Genomic DNA, 23,912 nt, shown 5'->3' with positions numbered 1-23,912 from the left:
GTACGGTACACACGTCGACCGTACAGGTATAACGCATAAACGCAGCTCGATAAAATCGAACGTGTACTAACGGCGATGAATTCATCATCGGACGTGTGATTATTTCTTTTCTTTTCTTTTTTTTTTCTCCATCAATTATTATCGGTTCCCCGGGGCAATTTGTATTCCACCGGTTGAGTTTTAAATTGCAGAATTGCAGAGTCTCGTTCGTGGAGTTACATGCACCGTACAGCGACCCAACGGTGCTGTTGTTTCTGCGACTCGCTCACACGTCGAACGGAATGGATTTGGAGCGTTTTCGCGTATCAGTGCCTGGACGGTGTACATGGTCGTAATTAACGGGGGCGGTGCGGTAATTACCGCTACTGCTTCATCGGATGTGTAAAGAAGCATCTTTTATGAACTCGACGACAGTCGGCGACGCGTGTCAAAGGTAAACCCGCACCCGGCCGTGGCGAGGGAAACCGATCGGTGAATGGAAAATGCGACGGGATATCGTTGAATAAATAACGACGACGAAACCACCCGCTGCACCCGCTGCACCGGCAGCCCCGTCGGACGATTGGCGGGTCGAGGGTTGTGCGTACAACGGACCGTACGCGTCATTGTCAACGTCGACGGACGACGCGACGGTGGTTTGAATTTTACGGGTTCTCCCCACCGCAGCTTTCTCTGTACAATTTCGCTACGCGACTATAGGTACATCTGGGTGCCACCGCTGGCACTCCGGGGCGGAAATATACCGCCGAATAATTAATGGAAAAGTACCGAACATTTTTTCGCGTCCGCCAAAACGTTTCCCCTACGTACGCGAAAGCTATCGCGTCGGGCGCCATTGTTCAAAATTTAAAACCTCCGTTTTTATACGCGTAGACACGTCGTACCCGCACCCACTTCGTTCCGATCGATTCAACCGGCGATCGGTCCCCGCTTGTACGCGTTACACCCCCACGATACGATGGTCTCCCGAATCAGTTTCAAGTTTCTCGCATTGTGCTCGGGTGGCGTACGCCGATATACGTTGATCCGTACGCGTCGGGATAGAAAAATGGGACGGGACAAATTCGAGGATCGACGCGACGACGACAACGATAACGATAGCCGGTATCGTGGGAGGCGGCGGGATTTGAGAGAGCTGCTCGTCGCCTCTACGAGCCATGGTCGATGTTGACGCGGGGCAGAAGCAACACCGTCGTTCGAGTTATGCGTGCGTTATTACCGCAGGAGATACGCGACGACGCCGGCAGGGAAGCGAGTCGAGCGAAATGCTGCGCGGGCGGGGAATATTTTGCCTTCCAGTACCGTGAAATACAATTCCCCGGCACATTCACGCTCGGATAACTCCCGTTTCGTTTTACGTGAAAACTTATTATAGAAGCCGGAGTCTGTAGCTCGCGACCACCCATTGTTCCCCGTACCCCCGTATCCTTTCTCGTTTTTCTCATCCTCGTATTCCCGTCCTCGTCCTCGTCCTCGTCCTCATGTCCCCCTCCCTGCAGCCAACCCCACTCCCACCCCCACTTTCATCCCCATCCCCATCCCCATCCCCATTCTCTTCCTCCTTTTACTCTCCCTCTTCCCTCGTCGCCCGCGTCTCCGCAGGACCTCGTCATCCAACCTGCACCCCCGTGCACCTATTTACCTTCCTTCCCGACTCCGCTCCGCCGTGCACTTGAACGTGGCGCATGACAAGAGCAATTACATTTTTAAATTACGTTACACGATATTTACGCCGTTCTTCCCTTCGTTATTCCCCCCGTTTCTCTCCGGCGATTCTCGCTTAATTTTATTTCATTTTTCAACTCGCTCTTCTTTCATTTTTCAACTCTCCTCTCTACAGCCGTATACCGGGGTTGATTCATTACAAGCCTCCGCGCGATTCTTTGATCTACCTAGTTATTATTTCATTTGATTCTTCATCTCTTTCTACTCCATTCTCGCTAATCGCTTCGTTTGTTATTAATTAGCGATCGCGTCCGACGCGTCTCGCGTGTGCGTTATCGAGCTATCGTTTTCATACGCTGGATAGAAATGGAGAGATGAAAAATCCGACGCGAACCCGAACGCAACTATCGGGCTGCGCGACCATTTTTCATGGCAGCGTGTCATTCGAAACAGCGAGCAAAGGACGTCTATCAAGCTAGCACCGCCACAAGAGAAATATTGAGTTCAGTATATGTAATAATTAAATGCTAATTAGATGCTAATTAAATGCTCTAATGCCGAATTTGTCGCTCTGCATTTTATAAAAAAAACCTGTGGCGGTGCCAGCTTGGATTCAAGCTAGCAGCGCCACATTGAAAAATCAGCTAAGAGAGGGTGATTTCGAAAAAGTGATTGGGCAGTAATTAAATGCTAATTAGATGCTCCAATAATACCCAGGGCCCGAATTTGTCGCTCTGCATTTTATAAAAAAAACCTGTGGCGGTGCCAGCTTGGATTCAAGCTAGCAGCGCCACATTGAAAAATCAGCTAAGAGAGGGTGATTTCGAAAAAGTGATTGGGCAGTAATTAAATGCTAATTAGATGCTCCAATAATACCCAGGGCCCGAATTTGTCGCTCGTCATTTTCGATTTTTTTTCAATTTTTTTCGATTTTTTCTACCGTCTGTGGGGCTGCTGACGGTGTCGAGGGTCGAATCTACGACGGGGATGACAAATTCGAAAAAGTGATTGGGCAGTAATTAAATGCTAATTAGATGCTCCAATAATACCCAGGGCCCGAATTTGTCGCTCTGCATTTTATAAAAAAAACCTGTGGCGGTGCCAGCTTGGATTCAAGCTAGCAGCGCCACATTGAAAAATCAGCTAAGAGAGGGTGATTTCGAAAAAGTGATTGGGCAGTAATTAAATGCTAATTAGATGCTCCAATAATACCCAGGGCCCGAATTTGTCGCTCTGCATTTTATAAAAAAAACCTGTGGCGGTGCCAGCTTGGATTCAAGCTAGCAGCGCCACATTGAAAAATCAGCTAAGAGAGGGTGATTTCGAAAAAGTGATTGGGCAGTAATTAAATGCTAATTAGATGCTCCAATAATACCCAGGGCCCGAATTTGTCGCTCGTCATTTTCGATTTTTTTTCAATTTTTTTCGATTTTTTCTACCGTCTGTGGGGCTGCTGACGGTGTCGAGGGTCGAATCTACGACGGGGATGACAAATTCGAAAAAGTGATTGGGCAGTAATTAAATGCTAATTAGATGCTCCAATAATACCCAGGGCCCGAATTTGTCGCTCTGCATTTTATAAAAAAAACCTGTGGCGGTGCCAGCTTGGATTCAAGCTAGCAGCGCCACATTGAAAAATCAGCTAAGAGAGGGTGATTTCGAAAAAGTGATTGGGCAGTAATTAAATGCTAATTAGATGCTCCAATAATACCCAGGGCCCGAATTTGTCGCTCGTCATTTTCGATTTTTTTTCAATTTTTTTCGATTTTTTCTACCGTCTGTGGGGCTGCTGACGGTGTCGAGGGTCGAATCTACGACGGGGATGACAAATTCGAAAAAGTGATTGGGCAGTAATTAAATGCTAATTAGATGCTCCAATAATACCCAAGGCCCGAATTTGTCGCTCGTCATTTTCGATTTTTTTTCAATTTTTTTCGATTTTTTCTACCGTCTGTGGGGCTGCTGACGGTGTCGAGGGTCGAATCTACGACGGGGATGACAAATTCGAAAAAGTGATTGGGCAGTAATTAAATGCTAATTAGATGCTCCAATAATACCCAAGGCCCGAATTTGTCGCTCGTCATTTTCGATTTTTTTTCAATTTTTTTCGATTTTTTCTACCGTCTGTGGGGCTGCTGACGGTGTCGAGGGTCGAATCTACGACGGGGATGACAAATTCGAAAAAGTGATTGGGCAGTAATTAAATGCTAATTAGATGCTCCAATAATACCCAAGGCCCGAATTTGTCGCTCGTCATTTTCGATTTTTTTTCAATTTTTTTCGATTTTTTCTACCGTCTGTGGGGCTGCTGACGGTGTCGAGGGTCGAATCTACGACGGGGATGACAAATTCGAAAAAGTGATTGGGCAGTAATTAAATGCTAATTAGATGCTCCAATAATACCCAAGGCCCGAATTTGTCGCTCGTCATTTTCGATTTTTTTTCAATTTTTTTCGATTTTTTCTACCGTCTGTGGGGCTGCTGACGGTGTCGAGGGTCGAATCTACGACGGGGATGACAAATTCGAAAAAGTGATTGGGCAGTAATTAAATGCTAATTAGATGCTCCAATAATACCCAAGGCCCGAATTTGTCGCTCGTCATTTTTGATTTTTTTTCAATTTTTTTCGATTTTTTCTACCGTCTGTGGGGCTGCTGACGGTGTCGAGGGTCGAATCTACGACGGGGATGACAAATTCGAAAAAGTGATTGGGCAGTAATTAAATGCTAATTAGATGCTCCAATAATACCCAAGGCCCGAATTTGTCGCTCGTCATTTTCGATTTTTTTTCAATTTTTTTCGATTTTTTCTACCGTCTGTGGGGCTGCTGACGGTGTCGAGGGTCGAATCTACGACGGGGATGACAAATTCGAAAAAGTGATTGGGCAGTAATTAAATGCTAATTAGATGCTCCAATAATACCCAAGGCCCGAATTTGTCGCTCGTCATTTTCGATTTTTTTTCAATTTTTTTCGATTTTTTCTACCGTCTGTGGGGCTGCTGACGGTGTCGAGGGTCGAATCTACGACGGGGATGACAAATTCGAAAAAGTGATTGGGCAGTAATTAAATGCTAATTAGATGCTCCAATAATACCCAAGGCCCGAATTTGTCGCTCGTCATTTTCGATTTTTTTTCAATTTTTTTCGATTTTTTCTACCGTCTGTGGGGCTGCTGACGGTGTCGAGGGTCGAATCTACGACGGGGATGACAAATTCGAAAAAGTGATTGGGCAGTAATTAAATGCTAATTAGATGCTCTAATAATACCCAAGGCCCGAATTTGTCGCTCGTCATTTTCGATTTTTTTTCAATTTTTTTCGATTTTTTCTACCGTCTGTGGGGCTGCTGACGGTGTCGAGGGTCGAATCTACGACGGGGATGACAAATTCGAAAAAGTGATTGGGCAGTAATTAAATGCTAATTAGATGCTCCAATAATACCCAAGGCCCGAATTTGTCGCTCGTCATTTTCGATTTTTTTTCAATTTTTTTCGATTTTTTCTACCGTCTGTGGGGCTGCTGACGGTGTCGAGGGTCGAATCTACGACGGGGATGACAAATTCGAAAAAGTGATTGGGCAGTAATTAAATGCTAATTAGATGCTCCAATAATACCCAAGGCCCGAATTTGTCGCTCGTCATTTACGATTTTTTCTGTTACATTCCAAAGCTTATCCCACTCGAAATGAAGCTAACAAATACATGGCTCAACGTCAATATCAGCTTGTCACTGCGAACTCACCTTCTGCTTATTCTGTCTGGCCCTGGTTAACACATAGGCTACATTCGTAGTATATAGCGTGCGCACAGCGTTCTTGTTGTTCTGCTACAGTGCAAGAAAAAGAGTGCTGATCGGATATTCTGAGTTTTGTGAGAAATTCAAAGTCTTGCGTTGGCCACGGGTTTGGTATAATATTTCTGTCTTCTTGTCGAATGAACCTCATGTACGTTATTACGAAAATGATCTGGTGAGTCTTTTAAGCATCTTGTGTTTGTTCAATAAATATTCATTCGTGTTGATTAAACAAACAAAACATAAATTAAATCAAAACTGATCATCCAAAACTACTTCATAATAAGTAGAAGTAAAAGGTCGTCCTTGTTGATCATTTTTGTTGAGTTTTCTGTTTTTATCGTGCGACCTATCACTGTGTGTGTGACGTTATAAGTAACTCAGAGTGGGGAGCATGATAGGTAAATAGATCTTTCATTCAGTTCGTCGTATTGAAGCAGGCATCGTGTAACCACGCTCCAGAATATTAAATTTTTCATATTCAGTTAAAACTGCAAAAGCGACATTTAAGTCACAGTGCTGTGTTATCAAACAGGGAAAGAGAGCCAAGGGGTGAGGTGATTTCGCCTCACCTTCTAGTGTGTTTTGTTCGGATCTGCTACCCGGAGAAAACGTAAGTATACTATAGTGTTTGCTTTCCATTTAGGGACTGAATTATTATCATCCCAAGCAAGGTGATGATAACCTTTTCTCTTTGCCTTTTTCCAAATTGGTAGTTATAGTATAATAGTATATTACGCACCTAGCAAGTAAAAGTAGTATACATTTCAAATTACGTGCATAAACGCAGTTTGATACGGTACAATTTTCTTACCACGCTGCGTATACTTTTTTTCGCGACACGCGTAATAGAATGCTCTTTCCGAAGAGGGCATTAATACGAAACTTTCCGTCAAGGTGTGGTGAAATTTTTTTTTAAACTGTTACAATTTTGGTGTTCGACTGCTATTTATTCATCTCATAGTAGCGAGTTTAGTCATTTTCCACGGTAATAATTATGTTGCAAATAAAGCATAGCCATTGATGTAAAGGTACGGCAGCGCCGGTCTGTAGCAGAAGACCAGCGTCCCAAGAAAAAAAAAAATTGATACCTGAAGTCCGATAGGAATAAAACTGGAGAAATCGGTAAGAAAATAGTTTTTTTTTCTATTTCCAACAAAATCTACTGTATAGAATAGTACTTCATATTTTAAACATTTCAAACTTAATATCTCATAATTATTTTATCTTATAAAAATTAATCTTTTTTTTTTATATCTTTCACAGGTTCACTCGTCGAATTTAAACCAAACAAGCGCGTGAGGTCTGGCTTGATGATTACCAGTTAACCTTACGGGCGCAGAATTGGCTCTCGTGTCGTCGAATTTGAAATACGAGCTCGGTGGCCTCAACGAAATTGTCGTATAGTGCCCTAGCTCTGGGTTATTATCGACCACAGATCGGGTTGCTGTCCTTGGAGGCGTAAAATCTATTATACCGATAAGTCTGTAACGAGACTTTCCATTGCTTAACGGATCACAGCAACTCTTCGGGATTTGATCCAACATTAAAACTCCAACATCATCCGTTTCCATGATCATGAAAAGACCTGTAAATGCCAATCGTTACGCATAAAAGTAAGTGTTATGTCGAAAGCATAACAAATAGTAATTGATATAGAGACGGCATTTTATCTTCTGGTGTAATATCACCAGGATATATGCAATGCATTCCAGAATGCCCTATTTAGCAAATTTGAATCACGGATTTATCGTGCTCGAATGATTGAAATTCGATCAGTGATTTTGTGTAATCAAATTTCAGGAGAAATATCACTTTCTCATTTCCTATTCTACATCTATACATGTTCGTCACCGAAATGGCTGAAAATATTCAAAATTTCACGGAGATTTTTTATTATGTGTGTCTAATCGGCTGTCCTGAATTTAATTTTTTTCTATTTTTTTACCGGCCACCACTCCAAAATTTTGTTTTTTGCCGAATCTTCGTTCACATTAAGGCTAGACAATACATTCCATTCGTTGCGACACATTTTCTTGATGTACATAACGGATTATCATTATCACGTGTTAAGATGAAAAAGTCAATACTTGAGGTATAGCGTTTATCTTTAATTAGGGTTCATTTCGGACGAAAAACACAAGTTTCAGGTAGTGGGACGTGAAAAATAGGGGGGAAAACAAAGAATCAGGACACACTAGTACCCATATCGCGAAATCACGTCGGACCGGTATAAATTCGTCGAAATTGAATTCAGGAATTTCAGTTTATCAGTAAAATTTGTGTTTCTTCATATGTGAGGTGTAAAATATCAGAAAAGAATGAAGTTATGATGAGTGCAATCAATACATGAAGTCTTTTTTTTTTAATTTTGCTTCGTCAAGTGATTAAAAGCTGTTTTTACAGATACACGACGTTCAACGAAAACATCAGCCAGATGCTTGATTAGGACCCAACTTAAAGATGGAAGAATGAAGAAAGAACATCAAAGAAAGAAGAGAATAACAATACAAATAACAAATTAACATAAATCAATCGGGCAGTGATATTTTACAATATAAAAAAAAGGATGAACGTTTTTGAATGGAAAATTACCCGTAGCGGTGATAACGTGGTCCGTGGGTGCTCGACACTTCACACAATAGCCTCTACCACGACTACTCAAAATGTTATGCAGTACGTTATCAAAATCTTGATGCCGCATCAGATGGTCTCGATTAACGCTGATCGTTCGTAGCGATTTATCTACGGATTTACATCCTTTGGCGCACGGCGATATCTCACGAAGGCTTGGCGTGTTTATGAATGCCCTAGCTAACACTGGACAGACGTTCGACTCGCAGTCGACCAAGTGACAATTTTTTACCCTTCTGACAGATTCGTGGAAATCGAGTAGTATTTGTGCCCTCAGTTGGTAAGAGTAAGCGCGTAGACCCTTAGTCATTATGTCTACTATCAAGTTAAAGATCGGATTATTGTCCTTAAGATCCTCCACGGCTTTCCTCACTTGTGGTCTATCAAACGCAGCGACAAGTATTACGTTCGTCGCGCTATCGAACGCGCAAGTATTCGTGAAAGAATATTTTCCGGCAGCAAACCTTGAAGCCTGTACAAGTGACACAAAATAGAAAATAAGCATACATAATAAGGTATACTAGGGTGTTTTGAAAAAAAATATATATTTTTTTTTTACTAACTTCTCTTTTGAGTCAACAAAACAGTCTTAAGTTTAATTGAGATGAAAGTTTCGCGGCCAGATTATGAAAAAATAAATTTGAGTGTGATATTTGAATGGCAATCATACACTCTGTTGTAGCCATCTCTAAATCTTTATCGATTGGTCGGAAATTTTGAGAAAATTTTTTAGGCGACACACCGTAATATGTATGTACCACATACATTAAATTTAAGGAAAAGAAAGAACAGTTCAATATATTGTTAATAAGATTGCTTGTTAAACCACGGTGGGCGATGTACGTAGCAATCATTAGTCAGCTAATCGGGAGGATCAATATTGGAATTTGGAGTACAAAAAAATTAGTTTGTACGTATGTGGTTGAAAGTTGCCCCGAATGAGCGATTAAGTATTACCTGCAGTGTTAAAGTGTTACCATTCTTCATGATGGGTATTTTAGGGAGTGCGTCATTGGATATGGAGTCAAAGGTAGTATAATTTTTGTTTATATATCTCGATTTTTGCCGTAATTTTGCCTTGGTATCGGTAGATACTAAACCACCCCAGTCCTCAACTTCCCTCGATGCTATAATTTTTGCGGTACTATCCAGGTTGGTACACTCTACACATATCCTGGATCCTTCCTTGTCGGCATCAGCTGAGTCCAATTCAATCAGACCGAAACAGACTTCACAAGATATGGAACTTTTCATATCTTTTCGAGGTTTTGATGGAGGTGGTGATGCAGCTACATGCACTTTGATAATTTGGATGGATGTGTCAACATCCTCCGGGTCGGCTTTGATGGAAGCTTGCGGGAACTCAGTAGATGAGTTTTCGATAATCTGAGATGCTTGAGTATCTGAAGCATCAGCGCTTGCGGAGATAGTTTGGGCATCGACTATCTTCGTTTGCCCGCTTATATACCCAAGATGTCTCTTCACAAAGGTATCTACCCGCAGTGCTCTAGGTTCATTACGAAGTAAGTGAGTCTTCAATACGTTAAATTCACTTTCTACCGGTGCGCTGCTAGCTGGTACACGACCGTATTTAAATAAATCACGGCATACGCATGACCATAAAGGAAACCAGCGTACATCGCTGAGAAGTCGAGTTGCAAATTTGGGTAGAAAATGGGCGTTGTCACGATCCCCTTCTTCGGCTTGTGACACATTTTTCACTTCCAGGTCGATATCCTTACTCCAAGAGTACCAAAACGTGGAACTTTCGCTGTCATCGAACACGCTATCCAGCTCAGGACGTATGGCAGTCGGCGCATCACTGTCTACATTGTGAATTTCGATGGAAGGATCAATCCGATTCCTCAACAAATTTCTGTGAATCTCACATTGAGCTGGCTGGCCACAAGGTAAATTTCCATCAGTTGCGGAAAGTGCAACTGTTAATATGGACTTCAACATTTCCTTTGCAGTGTCGATATCACGGACCTGTATGAGTTGCCCTAGTACAGCCAGGTAAAAAACTTTGACGCGCTTGGGTGAACCTTGCAGAAGATTGGCGTACATTTTTATGAAATGTGCCACATCAATCCGCACGTAGCACGGTGGCATAACTGAATGTGTGCAGGCATTCGCGTAATCTTCAATTGTCCCGTATCCTGTGAAGTTTCTAATCACAGCTGTCAGTATCGCTTTTGAAGAGTCGCAAACCACCTCCTTCGGATATACCCCAGCTTGTGAGACCCATTCTGCTAACCAATGTCCGATAGCTACCGTCGTGTGTCTCTCACTGATCATCTGTGCGACTGTCAATTGGCCATGTTGATTATTAATGACGGCGTGGTACAAAAACGGATGGCTACTCTTTGTTCCATCACATTTCTCCAGTTTTCGCACCACACCACCAGTCGCATCAATACAAATGCATGCTGGCTCTCGCTTCGCATAATCTCTAAATACATGGAGCTGATGGTTCGTCCAGTAATGGACGTAGAAGGGATCTAGACCTATGCTATGAAGCGAATTTTGCAGCAGTTCCAGTTTCATCATTTGCAACGCACGTAACGGATCACGGTCTAAGTATTGCGATGCTTTATATTCATAGCGTGCGTTATTAAGAGCGCTTTTTTTGTACAGGGTAGGTGGCTCTGGATCCCCTGAACGCATTCTCTTATCAGCCTGCTCCGCGCGGTACACGACGGCTGATTTTGTGCCTAATTCTTCGGCGATACGTTGCCTTATGGGTGCACGTAAATAACGTTTCCCGCATTTACCTGGGCCTTTTGTGGCTGTGCATTTAATCTGAACGTTCTCGTCAGGAGTGCCGTCCGTAAGTAAAATTGTACAGGTAATCATCCCTTTACAGTCACACGTACCTATAAAATATCAAAGTTATAATCATAGAGACATTATTTTTTAATATCATTTCCTTTAATCCTTTTGTAACAATCAAACAATTATTGATAGTAGCCCCTGAGCATAACAATATTTTTTCCGTCAATTTGCAAATCGAAAAAATTGAAAAAAACATTAAAAATTGAAAGAAAAAAAAAGATTCCATTATTTTCCCATTATCGGACCAGCACTAAAACATGAAAAATTTTCGGAGATGCAAAAAACGGAATGGTATCCGATTTTGGCGTGAAATGCCTCAGGTTTACCAGATTTTACAATTGATCGACTCGTATACTTGTTCAAAACTACGCAGCATCGAACAAAAACGATCATTTTTATGCTCATAATCTTCAGGGTTATTTTATTATTGTATTAATGTCTCTATTTTTTTTTTTTACAGATGTTCAGCCCAAGTTTCTTCTGCGTATCTCTCTCTGAATTTGAATGATCTAATATATAAAATTCTCGTGTCACGGTGTTCGAACTTGAACTCCTCCAAACGGCTTGACCGGTATGGCAACGAAAACTGTGACACGAGAATTTTATATATTAGAAGATTATAATAACTTAAAAATAATGTTTGCCTTTTGTTATTTTTATATTCCCTCATCGTTCACAGCGCTCCATGCTTATTTCACGCATATACCACATTCTTACATACATACAATATACACATTCTAACATACATACATACTTACAATAAGTAAGCTATTTTTTGTCTACACTAGAAATTACTAGGAAATTATTTATATGGCAAAACAACGTTTGCCGGGTCAGCTAGTAATATAATAGAATTTGTTGAGCACAGATGTATACATACCAGTTATTGTACCGCGTGTGCCATCCTTGATTACTTTGGCATAACGGAAATTATATGCGCATGACAATCGCGTGGCTCCATAAATTTCATTAGAAATCCATTCTTCCCAAAGACCTGGCGCCAAAACCGTACATTCACGTGCGTATTTTTTGATTCTGGCTGCTTCTATGCGTTTATAAACCCTTGGTTCCATAAGTTCTAAATATGAACGTCGATCTGCCCAAATGGTGAACTCGTGGAACCCAGGCTCAACACTCGAGTCATTGTTGGTGTTAGTGGAGACATTAGAAATGATCGTGTCATCCACGCCCGAGGTGTTCAGTTTAATATGCACTGGATCTATTTGCTGCCGAATATCGTTTCTGCATACCATAGAGTATAGAGTCCCCGGTCTTAATTGATTCTCCAACTCCTTCGATATTATTTGCCACACTGGATCTAGCTTCGAAACCACTTTCTTATCACGTATAACTCTGTCTTTATGTTTTTTAATTACACTTATAACCGTGCCCCGATCCACTTTATAGGGTTTCCCCACTGGCTTAACCATTTTTTAACCGTGATGCAAACTGAATCGCGATGTCTTAAGTCAACTTACTGACGAACGATTCGTGTGCAGGCTGATGAAAGACTGAGTAAAACCACCTCATTTCTTTTAAAAGCAAAATGAGATCGAAAAGGCCAAATTGAGATCAAAAATGCCGAATTGAATACCCACTAATACGAAGCGGGATACTTTAAACGAAAATCTACGGAGCGCGCCATACATTGTAGCGCCCTTGCGCTGGCAATGTTTTTGGCTTGCACTGCTAGTCACAAACCTTTTTTTGTAAGCCAAATCCATAGAATTTCGGCTTCGAACATATGGTGACCCGTGCAAAGCATTCTTATTAACAAATATGTTGAATTCTGAACAATATAGTTTAATATACATATGGTAAAATGCTATATAAAGGTGAAATTGTTACCGTCTTAGCTTCGATCTGTAAAGTTGCGAAGACGGTTGAGTGGAGAGTAAAAATGTACAGATAGAGTTACTGAAAAAGATTCAAGTGATACGAGATGTTAAAATAGTATTTTTGGCTTACTTGTTGCTTTATCCAATTAACTAAAAATATTATCAAGCATCTCACTTGAACTCTTTGATTATTCATGGCATTGTTTTTCATTGCAATGTTTTATTCGTGGTTTAGTAGTTTCCATTTTATGTCGTACAATCTTTATGTATACAAAATTTTCATAACACTTATGGCGAAGTAATTGATAACATATATTTAAGACGAGATGTTTTAAATTCGAAATTGGCTCTCAATAAAAACCATTATCATTACACAATGATCACTGAAAATCTTCCACAAAAATTTTGATTATTGCATCATCAATAACTATTTTATTCTTTGGTTGTTTTTTTTTTTTTTAGTTGGTCTAAATACAATTTTCTCGGGGTCAAGAGTGCTATACAATTTTCACCCCCATGAAGTTAGCTGGAATATTCTGGAGTTTCAAGAAAGAATTTTTTATTGCCGAAAATAACATTTCGCTGATACCAGCATAATAGGGAGATACCAAGAAACTAATAGAATTAATATTGAATCAGATTATTAGTAGCTATATCACCGCAGCGAAAACTTTCAATTCATTGGCAATCAAACTCAAAGCGTTGTGTTCTACAAACAAAACCCGGAGTAACAAATTTAAAGACTGATTGTGAATTAGACAGCTATGATGCGACTTGTATGAAAGAAAACAAAGAAAGGGTGAGAAAAATGAATTCTATTGTATAAAAAATTAATGTCGATACCAAATGTTCGTATATGTATATCGTTAGTTCTCGTTGTTATATGTCTACATATATTATATATTTAATACAAGAAATAGTTTTCAGGTTATCGGATCAACTATTATGTTATTTTTGTGTTATTATTTTTAACTTCATTTTTTACTCTAACTTACACTAACTAACTTAGTAGAATGAATGAATAAATAAATTTATTAATTAGGGACTTGAACACTGCGCAATTCAAACTAGAAAAAGAAAAATAAGCAAATTAGGGTGAACAAAATATGAAAATGAACTAGAATAATAATGATAAAAAAAAAACGTAAAAAGAAATGAAGAGTGAAATGATATTAGATATAATCGACGGGCCTGTGTATTATAATTTAGGAGAAGCAATAACAATAAAGATGGAATATTTACATTAGAGTGGTCCTTAGTCGGGGGTATTTTTGAATTTCCATGCTCCCAGAAGCTCAAATGTTCCGAAACAAATTTGAAAAAATGTACCCCAAGTTTCAGGGCTCTATCTTAATTTGAATCCGTGCCGCTTAATTTTTTAATTCTTGATTTTTTTATTACGGTTAAAATAATTATCCAAAGAATTTGAAACTCTGCAGACTTTATCATCATAATAGTACCTGCCCTTCGGTAGAATGTGCAAAAATCAATGTCATTTTTAATTTTTACGTGAACTCATGTTGAGACGATTGATTCTATGTCGTATGTTCATTGAATTAGCAATGTCACCAGTCGTCAACCAATGACTCGAACCTGAAAAATTCGATTCGTGTAAAATTTTTGCCACTCGCCTCAAGATGCTTAGTTCACCGAATTCAGCCCTTGAGGATGCAAAAAAATTAAAAACGATGAGCGACAAATTCGTCGTTATAGCATTTAATCAGCATCTAATTATCATTCTATTATTATGTCATTCATTCTCCGGATTTGTCATCCCCATCGTAGATTCGACCCTCGACACCGTCAGCAGCCCCACAGACGGTAGAAAAAATCGAAAAAAATTGAAAAAAAATCGAAAATGACGAGCGACAAATTCGGGCCTTGGGTATTATTGGAGCATCTAATTAGCATTTAATTACTGCCCAATCACTTTTTCGAATTTGTCATCCCCGTCGTAGATTCGACCCTCGACACCGTCAGCAGCCCCACAGACGGTAGAAAAAATCGAAAAAAATTGAAAAAAAATCGAAAATGACGAGCGACAAATTCGGGCCTTGGGTATTATTGGAGCATCTAATTAGCATTTAATTACTGCCCAATCACTTTTTCGAATTTGTCATCCCCGTCGTAGATTCGACCCTCGACACCGTCAGCAGCCCCACAGACGGTAGAAAAAATCGAAAAAAATTGAAAAAAAATCGAAAATGACGAGCGACAAATTCGGGCCTTGGGTATTATTAGAGCATCTAATTAGCATTTAATTACTGCCCAATCACTTTTTCGAATTTGTCATCCCCGTCGTAGATTCGACCCTCGACACCGTCAGCAGCCCCACAGACGGTAGAAAAAATCGAAAAAAATTGAAAAAAAATCGAAAATGACGAGCGACAAATTCGGGCCTTGGGTATTATTGGAGCATCTAATTAGCATTTAATTACTGCCCAATCACTTTTTCGAATTTGTCATCCCCGTCGTAGATTCGACCCTCGACACCGTCAGCAGCCCCACAGACGGTAGAAAAAATCGAAAAAAATTGAAAAAAAATCGAAAATGACGAGCGACAAATTCGGGCCTTGGGTATTATTGGAGCATCTAATTAGCATTTAATTACTGCCCAATCACTTTTTCGAATTTGTCATCCCCGTCGTAGATTCGACCCTCGACACCGTCAGCAGCCCCACAGACGGTAGAAAAAATCGAAAAAAATTGAAAAAAAATCGAAAATGACGAGCGACAAATTCGGGCCTTGGGTATTATTGGAGCATCTAATTAGCATTTGATTACTGCCCAATCACTTTTTCGAATTTGTCATCCCCGTCGTAGATTCGACCCTCGACACCGTCAGCAGCCCCACAGACGGTAGAAAAAATCGAAAAAAATTGAAAAAAAATCGAAAATGACGAGCGACAAATTCGGGCCTTGGGTATTATTGGAGCATCTAATTAGCATTTAATTACTGCCCAATCACTTTTTCGAATTTGTCATCCCCGTCGTAGATTCGACCCTCGACACCATCAGCAGCCCCACAGACGGTAGAAAAAATCGAAAAAAATTGAAAAAAAATCGAAAATGACGAGCGACAAATTCGGGCCTTGGGTATTATTGGAGCATCTAATTAGCATTTAATTACTGCCCAATCACTTTTTCGAATTTGTCATCCCCGTCGTAGATTCGACCCTCGACACCGTCAGCAGCCCCACAGACGGCAGAAAAAATCGAAAAAAATTGAGAAAAAATCGAAAATGACGAGCGACAAATTCGGGCCTTGGGTATTATTGGAGCATCTAATTAGCATTTAATTACTGCCCAATCACTTTTTCGAAATCACCCTCTCTTAGCTGATTTTTCAATGTGGCGCTGCTAGCTTGAATCCAAGCTGGCACCGCCACAGGTTTTTTTTATAAAATGCAGAGCGACAAATTCGGGCCCTGGGTATTATTGGAGCATCTAATTAGCATTTAATTACTGCCCAATCACTTTTTCGAAATCACCCTCTCTTAGCTGATTTTTCAATGTGGCGCTGCTAGCTTGAATCCAAGCTGGCACCGCCACAGGTTTTTTTTATAAAATGCAGAGCGACAAATTCGGCATTAGAGCATTTAATTAGCATCTAATTAGCATTTAATTATTACATATACTGAACTCAATATTTCTCTTGTGGCGGTGCTAGCTTGATAGACGTGAGCAAAGGCGATAATCGGTAACAGCGTAGCTACAACGCCGCTCCTGCGTACGCTCGCGTTCCGCAAACGGTTAGGGTCGTACGTTGGTGCCTGCGAGACGATGTTTTACGCAGCGTGATCATCGTGGGTGTAAATTGTAATCGGAGAGCTATGGTCGAAATGAAGAGTAGGAAGAGGAGGAAACACGAGACCGTGGCCGATACGTCTTGACCTTGGACGGTGAAGCCGTTACGCGATACGCGTCATAAATCGTCCGACTCTTGCGAGGCTCCGTTACGTATCGTTGAGACGTCGATCAAAATCATTAACCTGCCCCCGGATCGTCGCGGTGAATAATTAACGAGGGGCTCTTTTTTTATATTCGTTCCACGATCGCGGTCACGGTACAACGCGATCGATGGATCTCTATTTACCGAAGCTGACCACCGGCGAACCCCTCGTTATTCTTTTCATCACTGATTTTCTTACCTCGTTCGGAACGCGCGTGGCGGAACGATGAAATCTGGTTTCACCGATCGATTATCGGCAAATGTATTTTACTGTTATATACGCGGCGAGTGATCGACTCCGACTCATATTTGTCGGTTCCTCTTCACCCCGTTCACCCGTATCGTGATTCCGCGCGACGAACCGTCGCTCGAGATCTACCGATTCGCCTTTTCATTTTTAATCGACGAGTCCTTCCGCGATTTTGTTTTTCTCCATTTATTATTTTTATCGGCATGATTTGCGCACGGACGAACCTTAATACCGTCCCTTTTTATGCTCCTCGTCGCGACGTTACGCGATAGCCGGTGATAAAGTCGCGATTTATCATCGAGGGTATTTCTTTGGGTATACCTATAGCCAGGTCGAAGCTATGGGGATATAAACGTCGGTGAAAAAGTCGCCGAAGAAAGAAGCTTTCAAGCTGTCAAACTTGGAAGGAAATTTAGATGAAAGATAACCCAACCAGACATCCCCTCGCAAGCTACTCGATTTTATTCAGCTGTCGAAGTTTGTTCGAGAGTTTAAAATTTCCCGATACCGCTACCAGCTCACGGAGAAATAACACTTCCGGTGCGGATCCTTTTCCCCCATTCTGTTTTTTTCAATTCCTTCTTCTTTTTTTTTTCACGCGATATCAGATCCTCTCCTCTATCTCGTATTTTCTCCATCGGCTTTCCGCGCGAGCTTTCTTGAAAATCGAAAGGGAACTCGGGGAGAAAATCGAGGAGACGATATCGGGATTCGGACGAAGGTGGCGAACACTGTGACTCCCGGTAAATTATACGAGAGCATATACCGCCGCTGCGCGGCCATCCCTCGGACACCTGCGCTCACGGTAATCAGTCACGGAGCGGATGTAAGTAATGAAAATAATTAGTGCCGCTTCCGTTTCACGTTTTAAGAATAACGCCGATTCGAAATGCTCGACGCATCGGTATTACATGTACGAATGAATGTGCAGTTTTTACATTTAATAATATGCCCTTTCTCGTCGCTGCGCTCCATATTCGTTACGTACGCCGAACCGTGTTTACTAACACGTATCAGAGGGCGAGTCGAGAGAGTGCTTCGCTCGCACTCGCACCTTGACTTTTCGGCTACTCGTGAGCCGTGCGTAACCCGCGCCGCCGAAAATACGTGCGACGAGTTTCGAAGAAACACCCCGTACACGTACGTGTTCCACGGTGAGTGCGTTGCATCGCCTGCGGAGGGTTGGAACCCGAGCGGAGGAGGATGAGCCTCTCTTTTATATCCGACATTAACAAAGGGAGCAAATATGCGGAAAAAAAAATCCATCTCTTTTGCAGATCAAATAAAAAATCACGGGGGGTTTTTCTGCTTCGTTATATATTATACCGACAATGTTGAATCGTAACTAGGTAGTAAATATCGGAATAAAACGAAACTGGAAATCAAGATCGGACGGTTTCTTATTTTTTGCTGACTCGAGCGACTCGAAGGGTCAGGCGAATTCGTCGTCGAAGGACAAAGGGGGGGTATCTTTGACAAACGGTCGTTAACCGGGGGTGCGGTACGAGTAACGGTGAGGAATTTCCCTCTTCGCTGGGCTTACGCGGAGGTCCCGAGGAGTCACTCTCTCGGAAAGAGCGATTCTTAACTCGGTGGTGATTATTTTTCCGAGGGGCCCCCTCTTCCCCCGTCATCTCGGCCTCTGTGCTTTTCCTCGGCTCCGCTCCGCACGCTCCACTCGGAAACTCGATATTAACACCGCCTCAATTCCGCCAGCTAAGGAGTTTTTCGTTCCCTCGCGTTTATACGTCTGCGGGAGGCTACATAATTATTATCCACTTACGTTTCACCGTCACTTCGCCTCTAATAGCAGTTAAATCGCTCAAGAGAGATTTCTCGTTTTTATATTTATACAAATGCGGAAATTAAACTCGGTGTTGCGCACCCTCTTTTTGCCCCTCTCTCATACAAAACGGCACCCCGCGCCCACTCCTCCGCCAACGGAGTCCCTCGTACTCCTCTCGATATTACGCCCCCGTTCGTCCATAGTCACGAAACCTCGCCACCTCGCCACCTCGCCAGATTGCCCCCCGCAACGGAACGGCCACAATATCAGATGGTAGCGACGATGGTACCAAGCGGGTGTGATCGTTATCGCGGTGGCTGGATGGATAAGCGTGGCAAATATTGGAACGTGATTTCCGCTTCCGTTGCCGATGCCGCGCACTTCTGTAACCCAGCTATGCCATTAATTGGCCGGGGCACAACTCGTCAGGGCCACGCGTATGCGATTACACGAGCGATTATTAGCGGCGAGAGATAAGGAAAGCACGAGGAGAGTTCGGATAAATGCATGTTGAATTACATAGAGAAGTACAGCCGACTCCGCGGAGTTGGAGTATCGGAGAATATTTTCACATCACTCTTTGTTTTTTTTTGTTCCAGGTGAGAATTCGCCCCACACTGTTTACAGTTGGGTGTTGATTGTTACGTCTGGCGGTCGAGAATGAGGGACAATGTGTATGGGGTAATGTACGCACATGGCACATGGATCGATGTTGAGGCATTAAAATTTTTATTGAAACGCACCTCGTGGGATATGATTTTTATCCTTCCGACACCGAAATCTCTCAATTTGTCGATGCAACGGTGTAGAGAGAAAATAATTCAACCGCTGCGCGGTTTCTTCGGTCGAATCCGGTGCAGAGCGTGGAGCGTAGGGTGAAGAGATCACAGATCGAGAGAAGTTTAGCTAGTTTGTTTCCGAAGGAAGGTCATTAGCCACAAGACTCCGCGGTAGTCCCGCTGATGCCGTGGGGCTTCGTAGCTCCCCCAGCTGTAGCAGCGATCCCTACCTGTGCCCACGCGTCGACGCCGGTAATTTCTCGAACCCTTAGGAAATCCGCAAAAGCCGGCGCGCCCGCTGACTCGCTGTTTTTCGTTCTCCCCCCATCCTACCGGAAGGTACGACTTTCCGATTGAACGCCCTCGATTCATCTCTGCGCCGTAGCGACAGCGGGTTAAAGTGTCGCTTCGCATTGTTTTCCATTCCCCTGGCAAAGTATAAACTGGAGATTCTTACCTTCTTTTCAGGACAGCTCTCAGCTATTCGCTTTTGAATTTGTTCGCTTCGCGTTCCCCTTGTATTCTCTGCGAATGCCTGCGACAACTCTGACCTGTCCCCGTGTTGCAAATTCGCCTCCTTTTTTTCTCCCCTCGTCTTTCAGTCGCTGATCTCTCTTTACCGTTGGGGGGAGGGGCAGGGGAGGGGAAGAATCGAGGAATTCTTCTTCTTTCTTCGGTAGTAGCTCGCGTCGTATAAATTCCGCTCACGTTTTCGAGTCAAAGCGCTGTTCCTCCACCGTGGCGTCGAGGGGACAGGAGGGATATCCGGAACAACCGGAGACAAAGTCAGTCGACTTTGGCGACCCTCCGGAATCCGGACACCCGTATCAACCGCGACTCCTACTTTACTTGGTTCCAATGAACAAGCCCCCGAACTTTGCTCGTACTTTGTTCACCCATTCATTACTACGTTCATTCATTTATTCATCCGTTTGATCATCCGTTCCTACCGATTGGCGATAATTTTTAACGGACATCGTGTTCGTCGGAGGCAAGTGAAAATTGCATCGAATCAGAGTCCTTGCCTGGGTCCCCGTTGACACGTAGAAAGTCAAATCGAAACGATCAACGGTTGCATCTCTGCGGGATATCGCGGCGTGAATTCGAAACGGAAAATGACACATGCGCTCCCTCCCTCGCGTACAGCGATACGTGGCACGGTGTGAGCCACGTACGTACGTACATCCATGTGCGGTGGATAGAACGAAAGGAAGCGAGGTGGAGTATCCACCGACACTCCCACGCTCGCGAACCAGATGCCGGTCTATTCAGGCCAGCTGACGTGCCGTTGGACTAAAACTACGGATCACCCCGACGCGTCGCGACAGTTTCGGTATCCTCGTTCTCTTCAATTCACCCCACAGCCCCGCGTAATCATCTAATACCTACGTCAATGAGTTCCGCGACTCGACGCGTTCTACACCTACCTTAGCTTAGCTTTTAGCGCATGGAGGTTTGTCTATGCGAATCGGCATTCGGTTCAGCCCATTGTCGATTGGAATTATCTATCAGTCGAGCCCGCTGTTGGCTCGGTGTTGCGCTGCAATTGCAGGGACTCGGTTTTGATTGCGCACAGAGTCCTCGATCTCCCTTGCAGTCTCTCCGCTGCCGCTGCATCGACGTCGTCGTAATACGCCCGTTTTAATCGCATAGAGATATCCGAGGCGGTGCAGCTGTGTTCGGAACCGATGTGAATAGAGTATCTGTCTCGGTGCAATGGCCATTCCCTCGAACGTGAGTCTCGAAGCGAATGCTCTGCCACGGGTCGTAATGCCGCGATGGATATTCCGCGAGGGATTATCGCAGAAGAACGCTTCGCCGAGATATTCGCTAATCGTTGGGTCGAGAGAAGCTCCGCACATGTTCGGATGACGTGAATCGAACGCTGTACTTCTTCGTTCCACGCTAGAATTTTTTGCTTCAAGCGGTGAAAAATTGGCGATAACTCGATCAATTTTACAGATAGACTAAATCAACTTCTGAATTCGGATTCCCGACATCAAAATACGTAAGAAAAGAATAAAATGCTGATTCCGTTCTCCCTGTAGCGGCTATACCGTTGACGGCGGAAACTGGGTAATTCGAGACCGGTGATAGGGGGGAAAGTGAAAAACGATACGGGGGAAAGCGAGGAACGTACGTAGATAGAGATAAAAGGAAGGACACTTGTCGCCCTTCGGAAGTCTCGGAAGTTCATCGTGCGAACGTCCTTCTGGTTTTATTTATACCGGAGGCTGCAAATTCTCTTCGATGACGCGCACGCGAAGTCAACCCCTGGCGTACACCTGCGCCCCGAGGAGGCACGTACTCTCCGGCGCTGCGGGGGCGAACGTACGCGTGAACTTCGCGGGCGATTCGACGGATGGAATCGCTTCGGGCGGTCGACTAATGCGCGGCTAAACAGGACGACGATAGCTAGGCACTGTTACATCCAATCCTGTCAGCTCGTTGTCCGACACACCAGAGCCGTGCTCTCGTAATCAAGGGAGGCCCTCGCCCTCGCCCTCGCCCTCGCCCTCGATAAGAGCGGATCATCCCGTTCCTCCGGTAGGCGGGTGAGCAGGTGGAATATAGGAGGACCCCTCCTTCGGATAATTGCATTAGCAGCGGTTAACTCGGAATAAGATAGCGGGTTCTTCGTCCCGGTGATACCCTCGATCCTTTATCTCGAACAATTTGAATAAAATTACGATCCGTTGGGGCTGCTGCCGAGTCGGTAGAGTTGCTGATAAATTAATTTCCGCCATTCGCCGTCCGGGAGGAGAGAAAAGACGGGAACTCCTCCCGAAAAGATCACCCATTCGCATCTCGCTGGAACGAAATCAATCGTGCGGACGAGTGGATGAGAATTGAGGACGCGGCGAGACGCTCGCGCGCTCCGATCAATTCCTTCCCGGCCTCGACCCTCACCTCAGGAATAATGTATCGTTCCTTTACCTATTTATGCGACACAACTCGATGCCAATCTTTCGCCTGCAACGGAGAATTCCTTGTAGCCGCTGCTGCTGCCGCCGTTGCCGCAACGACGCATAAACAACTTGGCCTGTCGACGGAACACATTCCCCCGACCCTGTAAAACCTTCGCTCGTCCGAGAAATAAATCACCGGTGTGTCAGTTGGCTGATCGCGTTGATACCGTTCCCCGCGTACATTTGGAGTACCTCATATTTCTCTATCGCCGCATCGCCGCTCGATGCTGCCGTATATTCGCGGACGTATTTGCAATACCTGCTCTTCTTTTCTACCAGCCCCCACCCCACCCCTCGGCCGACGGACGTCGGCGAGCCAGGTAAGATCGCTCCGCGTTTTACATCCGCCTCACGCTCCGCACGTGCGAAGTTCAAAGATCGTCAAAATTGAACGACGTCGCGTCGGTACGGAGATCGCGAAATTGATACCTCCACCTACCTGTTCGCTGTATCGAGTATCGTAACGAAATTTACGCATCGTCCGTTTGTTTTTACGCCCGATGTGCTCGAAGGTCTGGGCTGTCCCGACGCAGGTGTAAACGGAATAGGCGGCGGGGTAATTACGGTGTTAATTGTAAATCTTATTGCCGAGATCTTAACTCCGTTTATAGTTTCTCGGAAGATTCGGGGTCACGGGATGTTGTTGTTGTTGTTGTCGAGTGCTACGGAGGGTAAAAGAGGATTCGCGACTATGCAAATCGCGGTGCGCGTAATATATTACGAGCGAAGAAACACCGGAGAAGGTATTTAGCATTTAAGTGGAGTACTTCCGGTGACGTCTTTTCGACGTCTCGTGTGCGCTACGAGTACCCGTGGCAACGTATCGCGCGATCCTCGTTCGCAAGACCCAGAAGCCTCTCTAGGCGTGACGCGGTACCCGCGCGTGAACTCGGGGTGCCCGAGGAGCTCGGTCACCGGGAGTCCCTGCGATCGGAATTAGGAATCGATTCGGAACTCGCGCCCGTTCCAAGAGCCACCCGATACGCCGGTGGCACCGGATCGACGGATCGACGCGAATACCGGGTCGAGTTGAGAGCCTCTACGACGGCATTCCAGGAGGACGAGGAGGACGGGAGCCCGCCAGTTCCCGAGTCGAGCCGCGCATCGCATCGCAGCTTCCCTCCACGGTCCACGCGCGAGCCACGACGTCCGACGCGTACGCGGACACCGATCGACCGTAAACCGGCGAGGAGCCGAGGAGCCCGCTCCTTTTTTCTCTCGTCTCTCTCTCGTACCCGTGGCTCCGAGTAACCCGCGTCGATGTTTCAAATTGTTTTGCCTTCGATAAGCCTGAATAATTTGACGGGTAAAAAATTGTATCCACCCCGCGAAAGAAGCCGCCCATGTTCAATGAGCCGATGAAGAATGACGCGGGGGGTAGGGGGGGGGGGGGGGTAGGGGGAGAAGAAGGA

General features: G+C 44.0%; 2 protein-coding genes and 1 long non-coding RNA gene across 8 annotated transcripts in view; 2 read left to right on the top strand and 1 right to left on the bottom strand.

The window, feature by feature from the left end:
- Positions 1–23,912, top strand: part of LOC105688605 (AF4/FMR2 family member lilli) — a 100,567-nt gene that overhangs the window by 45,109 nt on the left and 31,546 nt on the right. The window lies entirely within an intron of this gene.
- LOC125501414 lies at positions 5,211–8,046 on the top strand. Its single transcript, XR_007278985.1, has 3 exons — positions 5,211–6,070; positions 6,489–7,073; positions 7,864–8,046. It is a non-coding gene; the product is annotated as an uncharacterized LOC125501414 (long non-coding RNA).
- On the bottom strand, positions 6,726–8,948 carry LOC125501413. Its single transcript, XM_048657169.1, has 2 exons — positions 8,053–8,948; positions 6,726–7,045 (listed from the first exon to the last, which is right to left on the bottom strand). Exons 1-2 carry the CDS (start codon positions 8,594–8,596, stop codon positions 6,726–6,728), a joined length of 864 nt encoding a protein of 287 aa, XP_048513126.1. The 5' UTR covers positions 8,597–8,948.

Source organism: Athalia rosae, chromosome 6 (genome assembly GCF_917208135.1).
Source record: "Athalia rosae chromosome 6, iyAthRosa1.1, whole genome shotgun sequence".
In the NCBI taxonomy this organism is placed as follows: Eukaryota; Metazoa; Arthropoda; class Insecta; order Hymenoptera; family Athaliidae; genus Athalia; species Athalia rosae.
Note: the sequence above shows the minus strand (reverse complement) of the source record. Positions and strands in the feature narration are given on the sequence as shown.